This window comes from Scophthalmus maximus, chromosome 4, assembly GCF_022379125.1.
Source record: "Scophthalmus maximus strain ysfricsl-2021 chromosome 4, ASM2237912v1, whole genome shotgun sequence".
NCBI lineage: Eukaryota > Metazoa > Chordata > Actinopteri > Pleuronectiformes > Scophthalmidae > Scophthalmus > Scophthalmus maximus.
Window position 1 is genome coordinate 9,330,231 of NC_061518.1, and position 22,309 is coordinate 9,352,539.

Genomic DNA, 22,309 nt, shown 5'->3' on the forward strand with positions numbered 1-22,309 from the left:
TGTCATCTATAATCGGTACTGACCTTTCTCTCGCTTTGGTCCCCCAAATTTTTTTTCGTCTGATCAGACTCAGTCCTCAAAAAGAGTCTACAGTAGTATAATTATTAGATGGTGTCTGTTTTTGTTATAGTAAAAAAGGATTTGAGGTTGACAACAACATTTATTATTGATCCATAAGAGTCCACAGTAGGAGAAATGTTTGAAAACCATAAATGTGTGTGATTAGAAACAAATGTAGTGGCTGTAAAGTGGTCATTTTCCCATTGGAGGAGCGTATCCCTGTTAGAGCAGAATCTGAGAGGGCCCACATCCATTATCTCTGGTGCCGTAGAGGTGGAGAAGATTATCTGACTCCTGCAGGTTGAGCTGGCATCCCACAGTTTGCCGACATCAAGATCCATCTCCTAACTGTCGATCAGAGTCTGGCGCTGTCTCCATTAGTACCTTGCGGCAGATGTTTTCCAGCCGCCATCCATTGCTGTAGTGTCACACATCCTTAATTGGGCATGGTGATTATCCAATCACACAATATTAAGTGTCCTATTTGTGGAAATGTGGCTGCTGAAAATGAATAGTTATTGATTAGCAACACTGACATTCAACTAACTCCTTTTCGCACATTAGCCTAGCATTGATTGCTGGCAGCACTTCCTGAGAATCGACCGGATTCCTAATGTGCGGTCCAGGCTTGACCATTAGAACCATCCATTATCACGCTTGCCATCCACAGGCTTGTCACTAAGGCCTGGTGGGAAATTGGCTAGCACACACGATTGTGACTGGGAGGCAGAAGCATATTTAGGTTCTCCAGACTCTGTCAGCAAGCTATTGCATAATTAATTGATTAGAGCCTTTAGTGTGTGGGTTTGTTGCAGCTTAGAATATGTATGAATGATGTTTTATGTGTGTGAGTTTGCCTGTTGTTTTGCATCAGCCCCAATGTGTGCATTTTACAGTATGCATGACGATTGAGGATTAAGCCTTGCCCTTCTTTAAAGTATTTTTTTTTAACTTGAGTAACCTTTCCCTCTTACTTTTTCTATTTTCTTAGGTTGTCACTTGGAAATTAATTGAAAAGGTTTTTCTAACCTACATAGAATATTTATACATTTCATGCTGGGACTTCATATGGATTTGCAGTGGTCACGGCCGGATTAACCTTTCAGGGGGCCCAAGGGCGAAAATCTGTTGTAGAGCACCTATTGAACCCCCACCCACCCTCTGTGCACACGGCAGACAGTATTTGACAGCTTCCTTCTTCTATTTATGCCCGTGCTGGAATAAAACCACCTGGCCCCAGTTTTTCTTTGTATAAATTAGCCTTTGGAAATTTGTCCCAAAGTTTTGAGGACAGTCAATGCTACTTTGCAATGAGATACTTTGTCACAATACCAAAGAAAAGCAACTGGTGAATCTTTGCGCAGTGCAACCTCAAAAAACTTAAAAAGCTTTAATAGAGCAGTCAGTCAATAATCAGCCTCTTCCAATCGCTATGGAGGAATGCACCTTGTTGCTTTAACACTGATCCACTGTCAAAAATGCTTTGTAGAGGCATTTTTCATGCACAATACATGTGACAAATACATTGTATTCCCTGTTTAACAGCAAAATCCACTCTGTGTTATGCCAATTGGATGTTTTTAAAGTGAAACTGCAGCAGTAGGAAATGTCCAGTTTGCATTGGTCGTGATATGAGTGTAGAAGGGTAAACAATTAGACTGATATCAGTGAGCTTTAATTAAGAACAGTAACGTTGAATAACATACTGCATTGTTTCCTGTTAATCCTCTGGGCGTGTGGAGACTATTTGAATCCAGGTGGAAACAGTAGACTAACAATGATAACCACTTTAAAGAAAGTTAATTACAGAATGTTAATACATTGAGAAAAAAAATGCCAACCATAAAAAGTATCAAGAACAAAGTTTTACTTCATTGAAAATCTTGAGGATTATTGGTTTGAACACAACTTTATTTGACATGCAGTGAATCTGTATTTTAACTTTACTATTGGGGACAATATCTATATTTTGGGGATTTTCTAAGTAGAACTTAAAGAAACATTTATTATCATATTACCTTCAGAATTTTTTTTTTTCTTCTTCTTTACATGTTTCTATCAAACTCCTTGCATTGCTGGGTTATTCTCATTCTCTCTGCTTCCTCAGCCTTCTATCTGAATAGAGACCCAGTCAGCTGTGTGCAGCCCGATTTCATTGCTCATACTGATTGTCCGCACAAGTAATTTCTTTATGTTCTGCATTTATGGGTAACCTGGGCTTGCTGGGGTCCAAAGTTTAGGGGACATCTATCATTGTAACAGAGGTAGGCAGTTTAATAACGCTGCTGTGGACTCCTGAGAAAAGCCAGGCATTTATTAAATGTAACGTGCGCAATGTTGGGGGGCTGACAGATGGCCCGGGCAGGAAAAATGATGTCCTGTTTCCTCCACCTGCTGAATTCATGTGGGACAGAAGCCTGGGAAGGAACGTGCCACCATAAAACTCTCAGTACAGATTATAATGGAAATATACAGTAAATTAAGATTTCAACTCTTCGTGTCTTTGTGTACGTATTTCACATATTTTGTTATCATTCTTTTAATGTTATAAACCTCTTACTGAAGCCTTCATTTGTAGATACATTCAATAACCTTGTAATTTAGATAAGAAACATTCTGTCGCAATCTATTCTTCCAGTTACTCAGGATGTTTTTGTTACACCTGATAAGGCCGAAACCTCAACTTTATGGTTCCCAAGGGGGGAGTTTGTGTTACAGCTATGTGAAACACATAACACAAACAGGCAAAGTATCGTAAAAATATGTCAAGCATGTATGTGCTGAAATCAGCCACACAAGCTCCCGTTAAACAAAGTATACAGCCATGACAGCACAACACCAAGTCTGTGTGCATCCTGTCTACATCATCATCATCACCATCATGGCCCACCATTATTACATGGAAGAGTGATCGTCAGCTGATTAATCTTGACCTTTTGCCATTCTATTATATCCTTATATTGAGCATGAAATTATCATTTTTCTCGGCAACAAATCAGCAGTCGTTTGGACAAAACACTGATCCATTTTACAGTCATCATAATTTGTAGTCCTTTTTGCACTAGTTTTTGTATCTCTGTACAATATTGGTTTATTTTGAGTGTTGCATTGCACGTGGCCAGGTAATAATCTCCAAATATTCCAACGGAGGGTCAGGGCCCTCATACAATGTGCAGAGTCCATGATTATAACAGTAGTCAAGTTACTATGAGTGTCAAACAATTTGAACATCCTGAAAACAGAGAATATGTGAAGAACATGCAGGCAGCACCAGATTCATCTTTCTAGAGCATATTCATTAATGAAACAGGAGGGTTTAAAAAAAGAAAAAAGGTGTCTTCTGCAACTCAGTGCTTCCCAAAACAGCAAAGGTGTTTATGCTTTGCCTTGCTTATAAATATTTCAAATGAAGTGAAAGAGGCCTTTCAACACAAATCTTCATCCTGATATACAAAGATTGCACAAAACAAAGTTTAAGCACTCAAGAGTTCCTTTGACATTTCATTTCATTTAGTGTTCTCCGATATTTGGTGATAGGTTTGGATCTTATGCATAAAATATACTGCATGTTAGCACAGTCCACAGGGCATTTGTCAAGATTTACAGAGTGTTGCTCCAGAATACTTGCTTCCTCTGTGTGCTGGTGGTGTACACCACTTCTCATTGATGCTCCTTATTGCGTGAAAAGTTTGCTGTGGCAAGAAGCCCGCTTGTAATTCATGCATATTGGATGAGACATGCAGCAGATGAGCCTGGGCCCTCCAGTCATGCCTAGCATTAATTAAATATCAATTGGCCCTGCTTCCGTACCTCATTTCATGCCACATTCACACCTTGTCTAGGCTCGTTGAGGAAGAGGTAAAATGAAAGATGTGGCCTTGCAGCATCTCACATTTGGTAGCACTGTTTGGTTCGAGCATCACGGTCACATCAATATGAATTCTGACTTGATTTCTATCGGGAATGCACAAGAAAAACTTGTGAACAGAGTTGGAATGAAACCTGAACTTAGTAATACTTTCTACTGAAGGGGAGAAAATATTGCAAATCATTACAGCTGATTACTTGTTTGGAGCCTTCGTCTGTTGATAAAATAGAAAAACTGCATCAGATGTAAGCAAAAATAATCTTTGATATGAATGATTACATCGTACAATGAAATAATAATTTTAAAAGCATTCTGCATAGGTGCTTAGTGACTGGAGGTACAGTGGTTAGTACTGTTTCCTCACAGTAAGAAGGTTCTCTGTTCTCTGGAGTTTGCATGTTCTCCCTGTGTTTGCGTGGGTTTTCTAAGATTTCCTCCGACAGTCCACAAACAGGCATCTTAAGTTAATTGGAGCCTCTCAATTGCAAGTGACAGGTGGTTTGTCTCTGGATGATGGTCCAGTGATACACCCACATGTTTGAGAAGTTTCACCTGCAGAAACTCTTCACGTTTCTTTATATAGTCGAGGTATAAATGTCTACCGTACATTATGAACTCAATCAAACCAACACAACTACCATTAACTGCAGTATCCCCGTAATCATATACAGATAAAGTGTCTGTAACTCTCTCAACGGATCTTACACTGATATTCATCAGACCTTCACAGTTTCTGTTTATATACGTATTCCTGTGGTACCTCTCTTTTCAATACAGCATAATTAATTTGTTTATTTAAATCAGAATTTGAAAGGTTTGAAGAGAAACTTTCTTAAAAACAAGAAAAAAAAACATGTTTTCCTTTCATTTTAGCAGTTTATTTTCTTTCGTGTCAAAATCTACCCCAGGTTTTTAAATTAAATAAAGCAGAGACCGCATGCGAGAATACTTCAACAAGTGTATTTTAAAGTCAGCCATCAGTTTTTCACACTGTTCCTGTGGTCTATTTTGTTCTTTCAATCTTTTTTTCTCCAAAATAGAAGAAAAATCTTAGATACATTGTGTGTTTAAGATGTTCACAGCTCAGATTTCTCAAATAAGTATCAGTGTACGTAGGCAGCGTATTTTGGTATAATCTTTATGTGAGCTCATCTTGGAGATTTTTAGGGACACATAAATATAACATTTACAATGGTGTTGACTTCTGAAAGAACATATTGCACACAATTCTTCATTATTAGCTACATTTGATTAAAAAAATGAATGTTGAGGAACTCCCAATTTTCCTTTTTAAAGAGTTAAATTGTGATCTTAATAGATCATTAATATTTCAAATGTCTGAATCTGTTTGTTAAGCTGGTTTATCCTCAAAACGTAAAATAAAAAAAAGTCATTGTCAACTAAATAAATAAAGTTAATTGATATTGTGCATTAAAACGATGGAACTACTTTGCTCCACGGAGCTGTACAAAACTACTCATATCGTAATGTATATACAGTATCTTCCTGGAGGTTGATTGTGTAGCTTGTGGATTTCCCTGACAGTAAACTGAAATCATCCTATCCATCCATTATCTATACTGCTTTATCCTTTCGAGGGTCGCGGGGCGGCTGGAGGAAATCCCAGCTGACAGTGGGCGACAGGACAGGAGTAAACTGACGTATGATGTATTTTAAAATATTTTTTTATTTTAACACCAGTGCTCAAATAAGACATGTACAGTATATTTGACCAGCCTTGGATTTGAGCGTATCATCAGGAACAGACTTGCTACTCACTTCGCTAACGCTTAATAGGAAGTCAGTCGCACTCTTCACCTTTGATGATGTCTAAGGGATTCCCTTAATCCTCGGAGGGCAGGGTGGAGGGCACTTTCTCCCTGCTGAGGGGATGAGGCCACTTAATGGATCACAAAGTTAATCAACCGTAGGGAGAGCCTGACGGATCTGGAGGAATAGGTTGACTTATTAGACTAGAGTCACACACACACACACACACACACTCACACACAGTGTTCGGAGTAACGGACTACATGATTTATTTATTCAGAATACGAAATGTGAGTTATTATATTGAGTTAGTTAGCTACAGTTAGACTTTGAATAGCCTAGGTTGTAATCACAATACAGTTACATTATTAACATCAATCAATCATATAAAGGGATTACTTTTTTAAAGTCTGCATTATTAACGCTGAGATTTAAAAGTAGTAGTAGTTCATCAAAATAGGGTTGCTTCTGGTTTCAAAGAACCAAGATGGCGCTGGCAGAAATGCTTTAGACTTCAAAACAGCAGTTCACAAACTAATGGAAGGGAAAATTGCAAGGCAACAAGTTGAAAACAAAATGTCCTTTAGAACAGTAAATACACACGGAAAGGAAAGGAAAAATTGGGTCTTGATTATTTTTACCAGACTATACATCAACATAATTCCTGGGTTCAGGCTACTTAGGCCTTAATTATAGAATAACTAATTATACTTCATTATAATATAACACAACGTTAAAGACAATTAATCCCACATATTGGAAATGCATTACTCACTTTGAACAATATAATTGAATGCCTTTTCAATAACACTTAAGGGCAAAAAAAATATTTAGCCTACCTATTTGCTTCAGTGAGGGTAGAATATGTATCGTGCAATGCGATTCAACAGCACTGCGAACATTGGCCTTACAGGTGAATGAACCACTCTAAAGGAAGAAAAAAAAAAACCTCAACACAAACTGAACATAATAACCTTCATGAATGTAGAATGTGAAAAAACATATATGTACCCATGGGAAGGCATGGTCACACTCAGTCGAACGTTCTTTTTACATTCTACATTAAGCCTGCAAGACTGGAGTGCCACCACAGAAGACACACTCTTCTGTTTGATAAGTGTTCGGTTCTATTAAAGACCCTGACTTACATGATGGACCTTCGGCCTTCACACTCCATTCTCTGCATCTTACTGAAAGACGATGACCACGTAGTCACTTCAAACTAATTATGTATGCACTTAGTGATCAAGGTTCTGCAATCTTTTTGAGATGCCAGAATAGTCATTCAAATGTGATAAGACCAGAATTGCAATTTGAGTAAATGCATATTTGCATTCAAAGCTTTAGGATTTGCATATGCCTGCCATAATAGTAGCTTAAGTATGGAATGTGTTACCCCATAACACAAAACACACATGGTAGCAACATGAACGCTTCTCTTCTTTGTTCTTCTTCTACTTTGCGTGCTTTAGTATCAACCACCTTGTCTGTCTTTGTTGGGTCATACATGAATTCCCTCCTGAGACTGTTCACCTAGGAAAAGTGACAGCATTTGTCTTTTGTCCCGATGTCTGACAAATCATGTTTCAATTTACTCCACAATAACCTGACTCTCGTCTGTTGGGAACAAATGTGGAGGTGGTGAGATGAAGTTATATCGCTGCAGAATCTCACGGGACGGAGTAGCACTGTTTGGAACTGTCTCCTCCACCTCATGGGAAATATTCCCGGACGGTTCCTGTTAAACAGGACGAGGTAAACACAGAGTATATGGCTGGACCATGGCTGGTGAATGTGTTTTCAAGGACAACGTTGAAAAATGTTAATGTCAAAATATGGCAAATAAAATATTCATGGTGTCATCACATCATATTTGCATTCTGCCTGTTACAGACCTTTGCACATCGGCTCAATCGGACATTACACTTTGTACAAAGGAGGTGGCAGCGGGACTTCTGTTTAATGTCTGGTTCAACTGATTCCTACACTTTGGGTTCACAGACACAGCTCCTCTGTTGGCTGACTTGAAAAGTTCAGGGTGGCGACAAAGCATCTGACTTTAGCTGAGAAAGCACCCTGTGCTTGTACTGTTTTCAACCAACATTCATTGTTGCTTTATTTCAAACACGACTCCAGTCGTTTATAAATTTCACTCAGTATTTTTTATTGAATATAACCACAACCGATTTCTGACCCTAACTTAAGTAGCTTTTATGCATAAACTTAACTAAACATAAACACAGTGGAAACATATTAAACAACAGTCATTTGATGATTTGAATAGTCTTCATATACATTCAAACAACTTTTGCAGACAAACTGAGTCATAGTACTTGTATGGTCTTGAGATCAGAAGATGCACGTGTGTCTAGTTGAAGGCAATGAAGTGATTTTTGTCGTTGAGTGTGGAGAACATGTTTTCAGCATAATTTCTGCGGTCAGTGGTTCCCATCAGAATTAGTGACGGTTCTGGTTTGTTTTTCAACACATGAACTTCTTTTGTGAGTTGGCCAGCACTAGCTTGTTCAATTTGTTTTCATCTATTGAAAAAAAAAATTGTTTATAACATTCAGAGCTATCTAAAAAAAAATTTTTTTAAAATACGCCATGGCGTGGATTGCCCACGAAGTTCTTTGATTTTTGTTTACAGACTCTAAGCTTTTCTTTTAGCTTTGAAATGCTGTCATCATTCTCTTGAATTCTCCAAATAAATGCTACGGAGGAAGGTCCATGCCAAACACACAGACCAGTTTTGCTTTGATTATTTGCTTCTGCCCTCACTGAGCATAATTATAAATTTTAAGTTAGTTTTTTTCCATTTCTCTGATGTTTCTGCTGTTTGTCGTAATCCACAAAACCAACAGTTGCATTGAAATAACATTTTCTCGTCTTGCTTTCCTTCTTTCTTTAATTAATTCATCACAATTACAAGGCCAACATATTTTGAAATAAGAGACTTTTGTTTGTCGTATTCCTAAGACAGACTATTTTTATTTGACATAAAACATCATCATGGCTTCAGTTTCCAAACACAGGGTTCAAAATTGTTACCATCAGTGTGTCCTCTAGTATTGATCTACCTATCGCCAATTAATAACCTGTCTGAAAAGAGGACGTGCGGACTCCAACGAAGCCCTTGCTGTTTTGTAGCCTCCTCGCTCCGGAGCAGCTCCTACAAGATCTTCATCTTCAGCGAGGCGCATAAGCAGTTCCACAGCTGGTCTGATGAATTTGGGCCAAGCCTTTTTGGTGTGCGATCCTTGGGAATAATGCTCCGTGCTGCTTATGTTTATTTAAAGGTTATTGGAAGGTTAATAAGAAGAGCCGGAACAGCGGAAACTCAAAAAGCTCATTATGCAAACTGTTTTCGCATAGGGGACTAATAACTGGTTGCGATGCAGTCGTGCTAATTATCACAAGAAGAAAACATTTCGTCGTATATGAAGCCGACATGAGCTGATTACTCACACTGTGAAATAATTTCTGGATCTAGGTGTTTCATCAAAACCTGTTGCGCTAATAGCGTTGAACTTGGCAAAGCAGTATCCTCCTTTGTTAATCAGCTCTTCTCTGACTGCGGGTGCACTTGGGTGTTCACATGATATAAACCGGACCAGCACGTTCCAGTCGGTTGCTGATGCAGCTGACATCATGCTGAGCTCAGCATCTCGGCAGCACATGAAGCTGTGAGGCTGGAACAAAGTGCAGTACGTCCCTCCGATTCTCATCCACAGTGAACAATCCCCACAAATAGAGCCAGATGGGAAATGATACAATTACAAAGAAAACCCCCAAAAAAGCATTCACACATCATCACATGAAACTGCTCTGGAACATGTGATTGATGGTCACGAACAACATCACGCAGCAAATCTAGGGCTAATCCTTGTTTTAATTCAAGCATCCAAAAGTTCATGAAATTGGTTTCAAATGTTAAATATTTCTCTGCCGCATGAAAAAAAATTCAGAAATGAACGTCCTCAGATGTTGTTAAGTAAGTGTTGATCGGCTCCATCGAGACTGTGGGTGTGGATTGATGGGATTTGATTCACATTGGCGTGGCAACATGAGGACACCATCACACAACTCTCATCACGTTTTGACTCGATTGTGGTGAAATTTTGTGTGCAAATGCACAACGACAGCTTGTTCCAACTGAGCCCCCCCCCCCCCCCCCCCCCCCACTTCAGACCAGTGAGAAAAGATCAGAAACAAAACACAAAATACGACAAACCCCACTTTGTGTTCATTGAGGACTCATTTTAGAAGAGGTCAACTGAAAAATGGCTATTCAAGACCGTAAATACCTCCATTAATAGGTAGATACAGATTTCCCCACATGAGAAATAGCTGAATGACCTTGTCCTGTTTATGTGCCGCTAGAGGTGTTTAGTTTGCTGTTGCATGAAGTTGACTGCGTGAGCCTGAACTCTGAGGATGGGAGCTGCTGCCAGTACAGAAAAAGAAGAGGGGGCAGGTTCACAGAGACCTTTACCAGAGCATGTCAATGTGATCAGCCCTGTATGTTTTGTTTTCCTCAGTGAAAAAAGGAACTGTGCATGAAAGATTTAACATCCCCCCCCCCCCCCCCTTTTCTTTTTTTTTTGTTAACACACCCTGACTCAATGTGATACAATATTAACAGGGTTGTTTTGAGCTTGTTTTTGTATCACTTGCTAGGTTTTAAGGGTAGGGTTTTATTTTTTGATTTGTTTTTGTCAGTTCAATTGTTAACATTAGATTTAGGCAATGATAAAATAAAATAGCTTTGGGGATTTTAGGGTGATGCATCACAATCTCCTACTGTAGGTTGCATTCAATTTCCTTTATAGTGGAATGTAGTCATTAGAATGTCCCACAGCCCAAAGAGATGCGTTCTGATTATCAAAATCCAGTGAGATGTGTGTCTGTGTGATGTCGACTCTGTCATCCGATGGTGGACGCAAGGTCATACGAGGACATCCACATACCTTCCAGTTTGTTGAGTGGGTGCCAGTCTGTGCTCCTTCAAGATGAATAACAGAAAGAAGAAGAATATAGAGCCACATTTCGTATGCAATGTGGACATTTCATAACAACTTTTGTATATTACCCAAGACTTGACTCTATTTTTATAATTAAAGGTCATTTGTCAATTTTGTGCCTTTTTATTTTTCAATTCCAGGATATTTTTGCGACTCTCTGCCAGACCAGTTGTGATGTATTGAATTTGCGGGAACGGGTTTTGTCCAAACAGCAGCCTGCTAAGAAAAAGTGTGTACACAGAGCGGATGCAGAGCTCTTGACTTTTCCGAGCTGATTTGTATTCCGCCTGTGTGTGCAACCTGAGAGTGACTGACTGGCGGTCAGAGCCGAGTATTGACTGCTCTGAGGATGTAATAGAGGCTGGGGTGATGGGATCCAGGACATGAACACTCTCACTGTGGCATGTGCAGCAGAGCTATACAGGATATAACCAAGGCACTTAATCATTCTGCTGGCTCCATGCGGAGATGCACCGGGCTCTGTGTTTTAGAATAATGCTTCTGCCTTAAATTAGATTCCATTGATCCGGCTTTTCTCTATAATTGCACAAACAGGATGGATGCCGGTTTTATTGGGGGTCAGACCAGACATTTGGAATACTTTAGCTTTAAGTACAGGGGGCGAATTAAATCAGACAAAAGGCAAGTTGACCTGATTCAAGGTGATTGGACCATCAAGAGATGGTCAGTGGATGTTTATATCGGGGGAGCAAAATGTAGTCTCTGTTTAAGTTATTCAAAACCCTACTGTACAAACTTACTAATCAATGTATTTTGCCCAACAGAGTTATTATTACTCCAATGTTCATCAGTTTAATAATTTAATTTAAATTGCTGAAATGAAGGTCAAGTGAAGTCCTCAGAACGCTGCTTATAGGCAATGGCAACATGAACTCTGGCAAATGTCTGACACTTTTACAACAGCGGGAAAATTTCCAGAAAATTCAGGTGAGGGGTGGCACCTGGGCAGAGCGCCCACACGTTTCGCCGTGAATCTTCCGTGGTATTTCCTACTGTATACTCATGGGCTCACTCATTTTCTGGACGTTGTGCTCAAGGGGCTGGCAGGAAAAGTTCCGGGAAATGTCCGGACTTCATTGCGTGTCCGAAAGCAGCTATAGATGCTGCAGAGGCTAACAATTCTGCAAGCTAGGGAAATGCAAAAAGCATAATGTCAGAAAGAAAAAGATGGGGTCATTGGGAATGTTAACATTTTTTACTAACGTAATAAGAAATTATAAAGACATATGACTAAAATTACAATAAATTAGCGAACCGTCCAACAAAAACTGAACTTCCCTGACCTTCTCTGTTTCTGAAAACATCAGCAGACGTGTCGCAGCATGTGAACTCGTGAAAGGTATTCATGGTCGTGTTGTTCTTAAAAGCGCCATAGAAATGAAGTTTATTATATTATTATTATGACCTATGGGTGAGCATTTGTCCCCTGTTTTGAAAAATGTACGTCTTCAACAATTCTGCCTTTTTAAAAGTGCGTGATCCTTGGTTAATGAATCCCCTTGCACTGAATCAGGTGTTGCACACTCGTATCGCCGCCTCCTCTGGTACAGTAAACACATGACAGCTGAAAAATTCCCATGTGTCACATCTTGATTGTGGCAACATTAAGAAAGAGACGGAGAGAGGTGGCGGATCAATCATCCTAAACTGGCTTTTCATTAAACACTGGAATTGTACAAATGACGTAAATGAACGGGATCGTGCAGAATGACATGATTTTTGTGGATAAAGAGTTGATTTATTCTGTTTTCTCTGGGCGTCTAAATCTAATTGGAAGGGGATGCCGTCTCCAGCACAGAGCTATATTCAATTGTTCTGTTTGAGAATGGGAAGCGCTCAGCCTTCTCTCCAAGAGGTCTCAGGTGGTTTCTCTTCATTTAGCTTCTCTCCTCTGTCGGTCCTGTTTATGTGTAAACAAAACAATTCTGAGGAGAAAAAAAAACAACTGGCTCAGAAATATGCATTGCATTGCATGCAATATGACTTTTTTTATCACACTTATCCTGCTTTCCAAGCTTTATGTCATACATAGATTGGGTTATACGCTGATTATTAAAATTTGCTTTAAGAAGCTTAGCACTGAATTCTGTGCTATATGTTGATGTTTCTGCATGCGAGTGTGTTTATAAGTGTGACTGGGATAATTTTACCCATCCTTTTCCCAAGCTTATGAAGCGAGGGGTTATAAAGTGAAGGGCTCTTGCGGAGCTGTTGGCTCTTCTTGCTGTTGTGGCCTTCTGGAGCAACGGTGCCGGACAAAGATAACGGTTAGCGTTCAGTACGTCCGACGATGTAGCACTTGTTAAGGGGAAATCAGCATAATCAAGACATAATTATATTCAATGGAGACGTGTCAACCGAATACCCCTCCGTCTTAAGCTGGCTGATTTGACGGACAGGACAGAGGACTGATGCATCCGTTTTGACAGAAACATTTTTCTATTTGAGTGGGGGGGGGGGGGGTTACGAGCCCTAACTGACAAGTTGAATGGATACCGAGAGGATGTCAGCATTGTGGAGTTTGTGTCAGGCAACCTCCTACACGCTCCACAATAAAACCAGTTTAAATGTGAGGGGGATTGGCAAAAAAAAAACTGCTGACTACACATCTGCTGTAACACCTCCCCTGAAGGCCTTTACACGAGTTCGTGAGCCTTGACAAGACGAATACAAATGGAGCTTCACTAGCAGATATGAACGTTGGAAATAAGTGACAACTGAGTAGAGAGAAGGTTTTCTGGCAGACACAAGAGGTTTCCTTGGATATCATGTATATGATGTGGATAATGTAAAATATTATCACAATGTACCTAACGATCGAAATTGGTATATTTGGCGACGAAAATTCTCCAGCCTGATTGAATGTGTCGTGAAATCATCCATATATTTCCTCGTGTTTGAGTGTCGCAAGATGCAATTGAACACATATTGCTTCTTCTGCATTAAATCCAGATATCATGAAGGTTAAAATGATGCTTTCCAAAGGTGTTCAACCTAATGGTTGTTTCTATCAAGCATTTTCCAAAAGAAGCAGACAGGGACCCAAATGCAGAGCTGGCCCGTCCAATCGGTGCATGGTTGCAGGTGTAAGAGGGCGAGCTCTCCGTCTCAAATGGTAATACTAATGATTTGTGATCGGTGGCGTGTTTCAGTCCATTTCCTACCCCCAGGCTGTAGCATTCACACTTTCTCTGTCCTACTTTCTACTGTTCAAATTTGTATCTACAAAAGGCAATATCAGCTTTTGCGAAATAGCAGCTGCTACATGCCGAGATGAGCCACTGTGTAAAATGTAGTCAATGCTAAGGAGGCATGAAAAGGGGTAAGGAGGCTGGTGGTGTAGTATTGATATTGGATCCTTATCGAGGATTAAAATATATTCAAAAATCTGAGTAAGACTATTATTTACCTGACTTTATAGAATCTTATTGGCAAAAAATGGATTTGAAAATTGAATCACTTACACTTTATCTGTCTCGCAGCAAACTGAAGAAATGCAAAATATGTCTTCTGCTGTTTTATTCGGGTTCAGTTCTCAGTTTCATGTTTGGTAGCAGGCGGTCTAATAACACTGTCAAATCACGCAGAAATCAATGTGGTTAAATGGTGGTGAAGCTCTCACCCCAGGCAAGTCAACAGCAGGCTGCAGCCTCCGACCTCTCTCACAGTGTGGTTGTTTAGCTACGAAAACAAAGATAACCCCAAAGGAAGCCAATTTATTCAACAATCGTCTGATATTTTGCTGTTTAATATTCGTGTGTCTGGCACCTTTTGTTTATTCAGCTTAATAGACTGACATGATAGAAAATCCTGTATATTTTTCAAATATCCACAAGTGGGAATAAGTTAAGAATATTTGCAAGTACAATTCAAACACTTCCATTTACCAAAGATTTCATTCCTTCAGATGATCAGCGTCAGCTGTCTAGTAACATTCAAATGACATCCAAGCTTTTATCCTATATAACCATAATGTGTTTGGGGGATTGCTTCTCTCATCAAAATCCTCATTGCGGCATAGATTCTTTAATAATTCGCTCAACACCACATCTGTACCACATCTGCATGAGCATTTGAAAATGAGTGTCTTTGACTGAACTATAAATTGAGTCCCTCAAATTTATGTGAAAGTCGCCGGGCGTAGATTTACCCTCTATACATTCTGTTCACACCAAATATTGTTCTGTTTACAATGCATATATTATTTGGGCAAGACATTAGGTCTTATTAGGACATTTAGATGAACCCTAAATTGCCTCTGACCGCTCTTCCGGCAGTGTATGAATGTGTATGAATCATAGAACTAATAAGCGCGGTGAATAGCAGCGCTGTGTGAATGTGTGTGAATGGGTGGGTGGGACTTTCCTGTGAAGCGATTTGCGTGGTCTATATGACTAGAAAACGCTATGTCCCTTCAGCGCATTTACATATTTCCTCGCATTCTTATTTCATGTTATCTCAGTGCCACCTGGACTTTCTGACAGTACACAGTAAATACATGGATACATGTATTGAATTCATTTATCTACTCTACTACTTTTTTTTCCTCACAGTATATTTGATATGATATATTTCACAGTTAAAACTGCCGATCACTAACACTGTTTTTGGCAGCTCATGTTCTCAGCAAATGTGACATGTCTCACTGTCGTCTCACCTTCTGCGCAGTTTGATTTCAACTGTAATACATTTTTTCAGCGTGAAGCTGGAAACAGAAAGTCATATAAAGGACATTTTCAACGTGAGATGCCGCTCCAAAGTCGTAAAGCTGCTGAACCAAAGGAAGTCGTACGTGGCAGCTAATGAAGTTTGACAAACACCGGCTGTTTATAAAAAAAGAAAAGCCTATTACTCACACAGACAACCTGAGGATCTGGACTGGAGCTCTGAAGCTCTCATGGCTGACCCTCTTATAACCACACCAAAGGCACTTCTCCATCACTGTAGCTGTTACGTGTTGTTGTTCTTTTCCTCCTGGTGCAGTTAGTGTGGTATTGATCATTGTTGGTCCAAGTCCTCAGGAATCAGCTTATATTGATTCCACTTCAGTTGTAAGCCTCTCTCTCTAACCTATGTCTCTCTTCAGACCAAACACCTTTTTCAAACACCCTAACCTCACTGCTGAGGGTTTACTGAGACATGTCATTACTGCAGGACATTTCCAGAATCAGTTTTGTGGATTTAAAAAAAAAAAGGGAAAAAAGAGGCAATTATAGCACTTTTCCGCCATAAGCTGTCTCGGACTGAACTTGCCGTGGCCACAGAAGATAGAGGTTTGCTCTTTTGAGTTGTTTTACTGAGGATGTAGTTGGAGATGCATGTCATCTGGACATTTGATATCATCCTTAAAAATAGCCCACTTATAACTAGAAGAATCAGCAGGGAATTTTTGAAACCCCCCAAAAAAGAAAAAGTAAATCTAAATATCTCCAAGAAGTTTTTATGTTTGGCCAAGTTGGAAAAGTTGCTGTTTCACTCAAAGTCAAGTCTGACAAAGAATGGAAAACAGACTTGGCGTATTGATCATGACATACATGAAGCATGATTTTCACTTCCGCTGAAGGGAGGTATAATTAATACGTATAATTAACGTCACTGCCATATTTCCATATATATCTCATATCTAGTTTTCTATATAGGTATTTTCCCGGTTTAAATTTCAACTGTCGCTCTATTCATCATTTTGTACCTCCCCCTTTGCAATGGTTTAATAGCCCCCAACTAGAAAATTAATGAAAGATAATGAAATAATAAAAGATGCATAAAAAGATAACACAATTATGGAAAATATGCTATAAAATAGGCCCCAGAATGGGACTAATAAAGAGGTGCGTCCAGTTGCAGTACAGTCTTTTTAATATTTTTTGTGCTTTTTATTTAATATGTCTTCATACTTAATGCTTTTATTTCATATATTAGCATGTAGCCATACATATTTCTCATTTTTTTTCTCCATCTTTTTTTCATTTTCTGATTTCGCTATTTTAGTCCTATCGATCTAGTCATACAGCAACAAGTATGTAGTGGATCCTGCAATCGGGGAAATGAATTACAGGCTTCTTCTGCCGCACCATAAAAAGTGTAATTGAAGTCCGCAGAGTACAAATGGCCTCTGCAGCGGGTCTTATTTTCTGCTAGTAAGATAAAGTTTGATAACAGAGCCCTTATATACTCTGAAAGAGTCTGGGTTAGTGTAATCCTGCCCACGACAGACTTATGACCCTGAGGTCTAAGTGAGAGGCAGGAAACTCCTGGAGCCGCTGATCAGTCGGGGTCCTGCCTCCCTCCCTGTGGGGATGAAGCAGGATGGAGTGTGAGGTGTCCTGAGGTAACACCAGTGGGGCTAAAGAGGACGCCGCACTTCTCTCAGGAAGGGACAGTGAGTTTCCTCCCCCAGCACTCGAGGCCTCCAAAGAGATGTAAACAGCAAGATGAATGTTGGCAGCTGGCGCGGTGCAGTTGTCTGAATTGATATCGGTTGCTGTTAAGGTGTAATCTCAAAGGCGTAGACAAACAGGGTTTTGGGTTCAAGTTCAGGTGGCTGGAGATATACAGTATGAAGGTTCGACGGGAAAAGGCAGCAGATTTTTCAAGTCATTTTTTCTCAAACTGTAGGTCCGGTTTTCCAGGTTTTTTTTCCTCTTGTCTTGGTTAAATATTGTCACTTACACTTCGTATGTCACGCACGTCATCCCCCTACAGTGTCTTAGAAAGTGTCCAGCTGTGATGGATTTATATCAAGGATATTATTCGTAAGAGCTCATTCAGCGGTTTGACTGAGTTACACTGCCCTCTCTCTCTCTCTCTCTCTCTCTCTCTCTCTCTCTCTCTCTCTCTCTCTTTTCCACCATCTTTTTATGTTCATGTCTCCTCTGTTGCCATAAAATAAAAACAAAATACTAAAACCAAATATTAAAAAGGACGTGTCTAGCTCCTCGAAGTAGACACTGATCAGCCACAACATTAAAGAGGCTAAGCAGATGTATACGTGGAGGGAAAATATGTTTGGGGGAAAATGTGGAATCATTCTTACAGCTGCCATGATGTAAATGTCACATTTTCTTTATATAAATTACCTTTAAAGAATATTGATATGAGAAGTACAGTCTTAGAGCCTCTACAAACAAGAATCTAATAAATAAATCCTGTGTAGAAAATCTATATGTTGATTAATGCTATTTTTAACTAATATGGTTTGTAGTAACCAGCGACCGTGCATGCCCTCAGCTTTAAAACCTGGACTCAGATAGTTGTTGACACACAGGAGCACACAAGATGCTCTCTGCTGCGCCTCAGGGAAGAGACGGAGGCTGGAGGTGCTGTATAGTTGCATCAGCTCACTATAAATAGGGAGGTGGAAAATCAGCAAACTCCCTTAATGGTTTAGTGGTGGGTGCGCGGATGAATTGCAGTTGTGAAAATATGTGGCTGTATACTTACACTTATGAGAAATAAACAAACAAACACATGAGTTAGGGAAGAATATTTTTTCCTCACTTTATGGATATGATAGAATGGTTAATACTCGGCTTCCATTAAATTTGTAATCATAACTTATAATTGAGTTAAAATGATCATTGATTTGAAAGTGAAAACTGTGAAGAGAGCAAAAGTCACGTTTACATCCAAGTGTGTGTTATTGTACGGTTTCAGGGTTCATGAGCTCACGGTCTTTCAGATTGGAGAGGAGAATCAACAGTCTGTACCACAACCCGATATTAAACGGAGAAGATTTTTTACTCATTTTGTATTTTTTTCTATTGGGAACTATTGGCCATGAAAAGACCAACAATGAATTTATCCTACTTTAAGTATTTCTTGTGCAACCTGGTCCTCAGAAAGCTTATTCCTTCTTGTTTTAGACCTTCACTTTTAGTCAAAATTCTATTAAAGCTCAAAAAGGTGCCACAAAGGTTGACATTTTCCTTCATTACAATCACCCTGGGCTCTATAGTTCACACTGCCACAATTACCAACTAGTGAATTAATCATCATACTAGTGTTTCAATTTAAGTTAGTAAGTTACCTTAAAGCTACAATGCCAAGCTGTTATAGAAAATAATTACTAATAAAAATATATATATATATGTGTGTGTGTGTTTGTGAGCAGATTTTTAAATCTGTGTCTTCAGTAGGATCGTATAAAGCTGAGTGCCGCAGACGGGAGAGTGAAAGAGGAACGTTTTGAGGGAATGTTGCGTACTCTTTGCTGGCATTTGTTCGACAGCAAGAAAAATGTACAATAAAACGGCCTCGTCCTCATGAGTTATCGTGACAAATACATCTTTTCATAACGTTACATTGATAACGAGCATCCTCCTGACCGGCATGTTGGTTTCTGCTCTCTCCTCAGCGAGTCCAGATGTGACCGGTGATCACAAACACCATCATCATTATCATCATCATCCACCTGTCGAGGACGCAGAAATGGAGGGCAGAGCCGGGGGCCCTGGACTGACGGGAGCCATCTGGGTCCTGATATTGCCTTGTTTACATATGCTCCTGGCCTTGTAACAGCTGCCTTTTTTTGCAGCATGAAACTTTCAAGACTTGATTCCAAGCTTATTCATCCAGGAATGAAAGGTCCGGTGGACGTGATGTGCTCCAGTGTGTAATGGAGCACATCACGTCCACACACAGTGCAGAACACGGCAGGAGTGGAGATGACAAGACACTGGGGCTTCTGTGAGACGGCGTATGACTCAGCTTTGCAAATATTTACCGTCTAGTTTTTATTTTATCAGTTACCTAGTTATCTTTAACACTAATAATGACTTATAACAGCCAATTTCACAAATAACTTCAGCATACATGATAAAAGCTACATTGTAATAGTTTGGTATCGATTTAATGATCTGTAGATACATTTTCGTGTTTGAAAATTGTAGAAAAAACTATCTCCACAGGTCTCACATTTGCAATGTTCTTACAACCGCAAATCAAAAACGTCCTGTTGTTCTTATAACACGTGAGGAATCACACCTGTTCGTAAGCCTGTTGTTGGTTATTTTGCCGTTGTTTTTCATCAGGCAATGTCATGCAAAGTTCCTTCAAATTGTGCTTCAGAGCGTCGTGGAAAACCTACAGTCAGCTGGCGGATGTGTGCTTTATGTTCTTATGCATTTTTCCGATACTGCAGGAGCAAATAAGAATTCAAGACCTCTGCTTCCTTCCACTTGTAGTAGCCACCATGCTGTTCGGGGCCCATTTAATTGGTGTATTTCAATTGCAAAATTGACCTATAATGCTACTGCTGAGAGACGCGGTGAAAGTAGAGGGCAGGCAGGAGGAAGTGAGGGGTACGTAAGAGAATTCATACTCCTTTCTTCTCTCAGAAATAGATTAGTTTCCTCGGGAGTCTATTATCATCTTTCCAACTCAATCCTCCTCTGGCTTCACGGGCCTGGATGGGTGCTGATAGCTCCTGGAGCCACTGGTGAGGAAGAATCCATTTGCTTCTACCTGCTACAGTGCCCGACTGCTTAGTGCGGCTGTGCTGCTGGCAGACTTTCTGCGGAGGTAAAAAGCTAAATGATATGTCTCACGTATGACGAGCGTGAGAGAGGACGGTGCTCGGTGGCAGCGGGCGATTGGCTCTTTGGGCCACATATGCTGGAGAGCTACTTGTAGAGCTAAAAAAGAAAAATTGTCTTTTGAGATTCTGTAGAAGTAACAATGATTCTCTTTTTATAGCCAACTCTTCATCACCATCCATGTACTGTACATTCGTGCAGTACATTTCATAGAAATGAACAAGGGAAAACATTAAAGCTGCTACTGTAAATAGACCCCATTGTAAAAAGGAACTGAGACATTCCATTTTTTTTTATTTCTATATGGGTGCAAGTGTACAGAAAGATTTGTACCATCTCATAGTGTAATAGCAGTAAAACAATTTATAATGATGAACACATTATTATGGAGATGATGTGACCTTAATTTATGTTATATATTGCAATTAATTTATATGTATAAATGTGTGTGTGTGTGTGTGTGACCCGTGAGCATTTAGTATTCTGCTCATCTCAATGTAGAACTGAACAATGCAAAGTGCAAATTGGATTTCATGTTTAAATCATCTCCTTTATTTTTAAGCAGCTGCAGCTTTTTATTTTCCAGCCAAAGGTATAATCTCCTCAGGTACTGTTTCATGAAAAATATGATCATTTAAAAAAAAACCTGCGACCTTCCTCGTGCTGCAGTTGTCCTTAAAAATGCACAGTAATTGTTGTCATTAGTCATTTTCACCGATAATACACCGGGTTAGGCTTTTATCATGATATATTGAAATTTAAGCATCTGAACCACTCGAGTGGCTCAGAGATTTTTCTCCCCGCTACATCTCAAGGTGTAGAAATGATAACCTAGATTAATTATACTCCTCATTTTCTACTGTACTTTCACCATAGTGTCTCGTCTGTGAGGCTTTTGTCCAGTCACAACCCCTGGGCTAAACCATTCATATCCCACGTAGGCATTATTAAAGTTGGAGCTATTGTCATTCGAACAACTGCGTTAATGATACCATTAAAGAATAGAGTTCATTCTCTAACTAGACAATGGGCATCGCGACAGCAGGCACGGACACAGAGGTGCCGTGAGGCTGAATGTTACACAGGTTCACCTGCACCTAAAGGAGAGGGTTCCGTTTTTATGTCTCCTGTGATTATTATAAATTCATATTGAGACGACACTGCACCCACATCCAGACTGGTGTCGTCCTGTCGCCTCTGCAATGTGTCAGAACCCGTCAAATAACATGTTTACTGTCCAATATTCAGTTTGGGGAGTAAATGTGTCATTTGAAAAAAATGAAAAAAGGTCTTTAAAGGAAAACTGCTTCGAGCTTGGATTGTCTGTTGAATCTGTTATAACATTGTAGTTACAGAAGTAATTGCTGAGATCTTGAAACACGGTGAGGCTGTAAGTTCCTGGCCAAAATTCTACCTACACAACTTGTCACAGTTGAGCGCATTTTCCCGTCCAAAGATAGCAACTTTCAGTTTTACCTCCAAACAATGTTGTCGTGTTTACAACATGACTCTCTGTCTGCTTGTATTAGTTTATTCTTCAAACTCCATTGATCGTATATAGATAGATATCAGTCAGTGAGGTAGCTCAGCTTCGTGGCCTCCTTCTCGACAGTGTCCTGAGGCTTTGGATTGCCATCCATCCCCCTTTCTTTTCTTTTTTTTCTTTCTTGCTTCTGGTTCAGCTCATAGCTGCTTCGAGGGGCGAGCGGAGCGGCCGGCCCATCCCTTTTGTCAGATAATAGCCATGGCTGACCCGCTGGGACTTGTAATCCGGGGTTTCACGTTTTCCCGTGGCTTTAAAATGATTTTCTTCCCCAATATAAATCACTGCTTTTCCTTGAAACGTGCGAACTCCTGCTGTAACTCACACTTGAGTTGAAAAACAAACAACAATTAGGAGTTTGTGTTAGAAAACATGGTGTATATTTCTTTCATGCCAATTATTTGAAAAATTATATAAGATGACCTGTTAATACTTTTTTTCTTTTTTTTTTAAATAATACAAATAAAGATTATACAACAATTCCTGATGA

The 22,309-nt window shown here is 39.7% G+C and overlaps 1 protein-coding gene across 1 annotated transcript in view; it reads left to right on the plus strand.

Moving 5' to 3' along the window:
* The window catches only part of gpc5a (glypican 5a), a 108,964-nt gene extending 86,655 nt beyond the window's left edge, over positions 1-22,309 (plus strand). Inside the window, exon 9 of the mRNA XM_035628719.2 lies at positions 19,097-22,309. Within this exon, the coding sequence (XP_035484612.2) occupies positions 19,097-19,257 (161 nt within the window). The 3' untranslated portion in view covers positions 19,258-22,309. The remainder of the gene's footprint in view (positions 1-19,096) is intronic.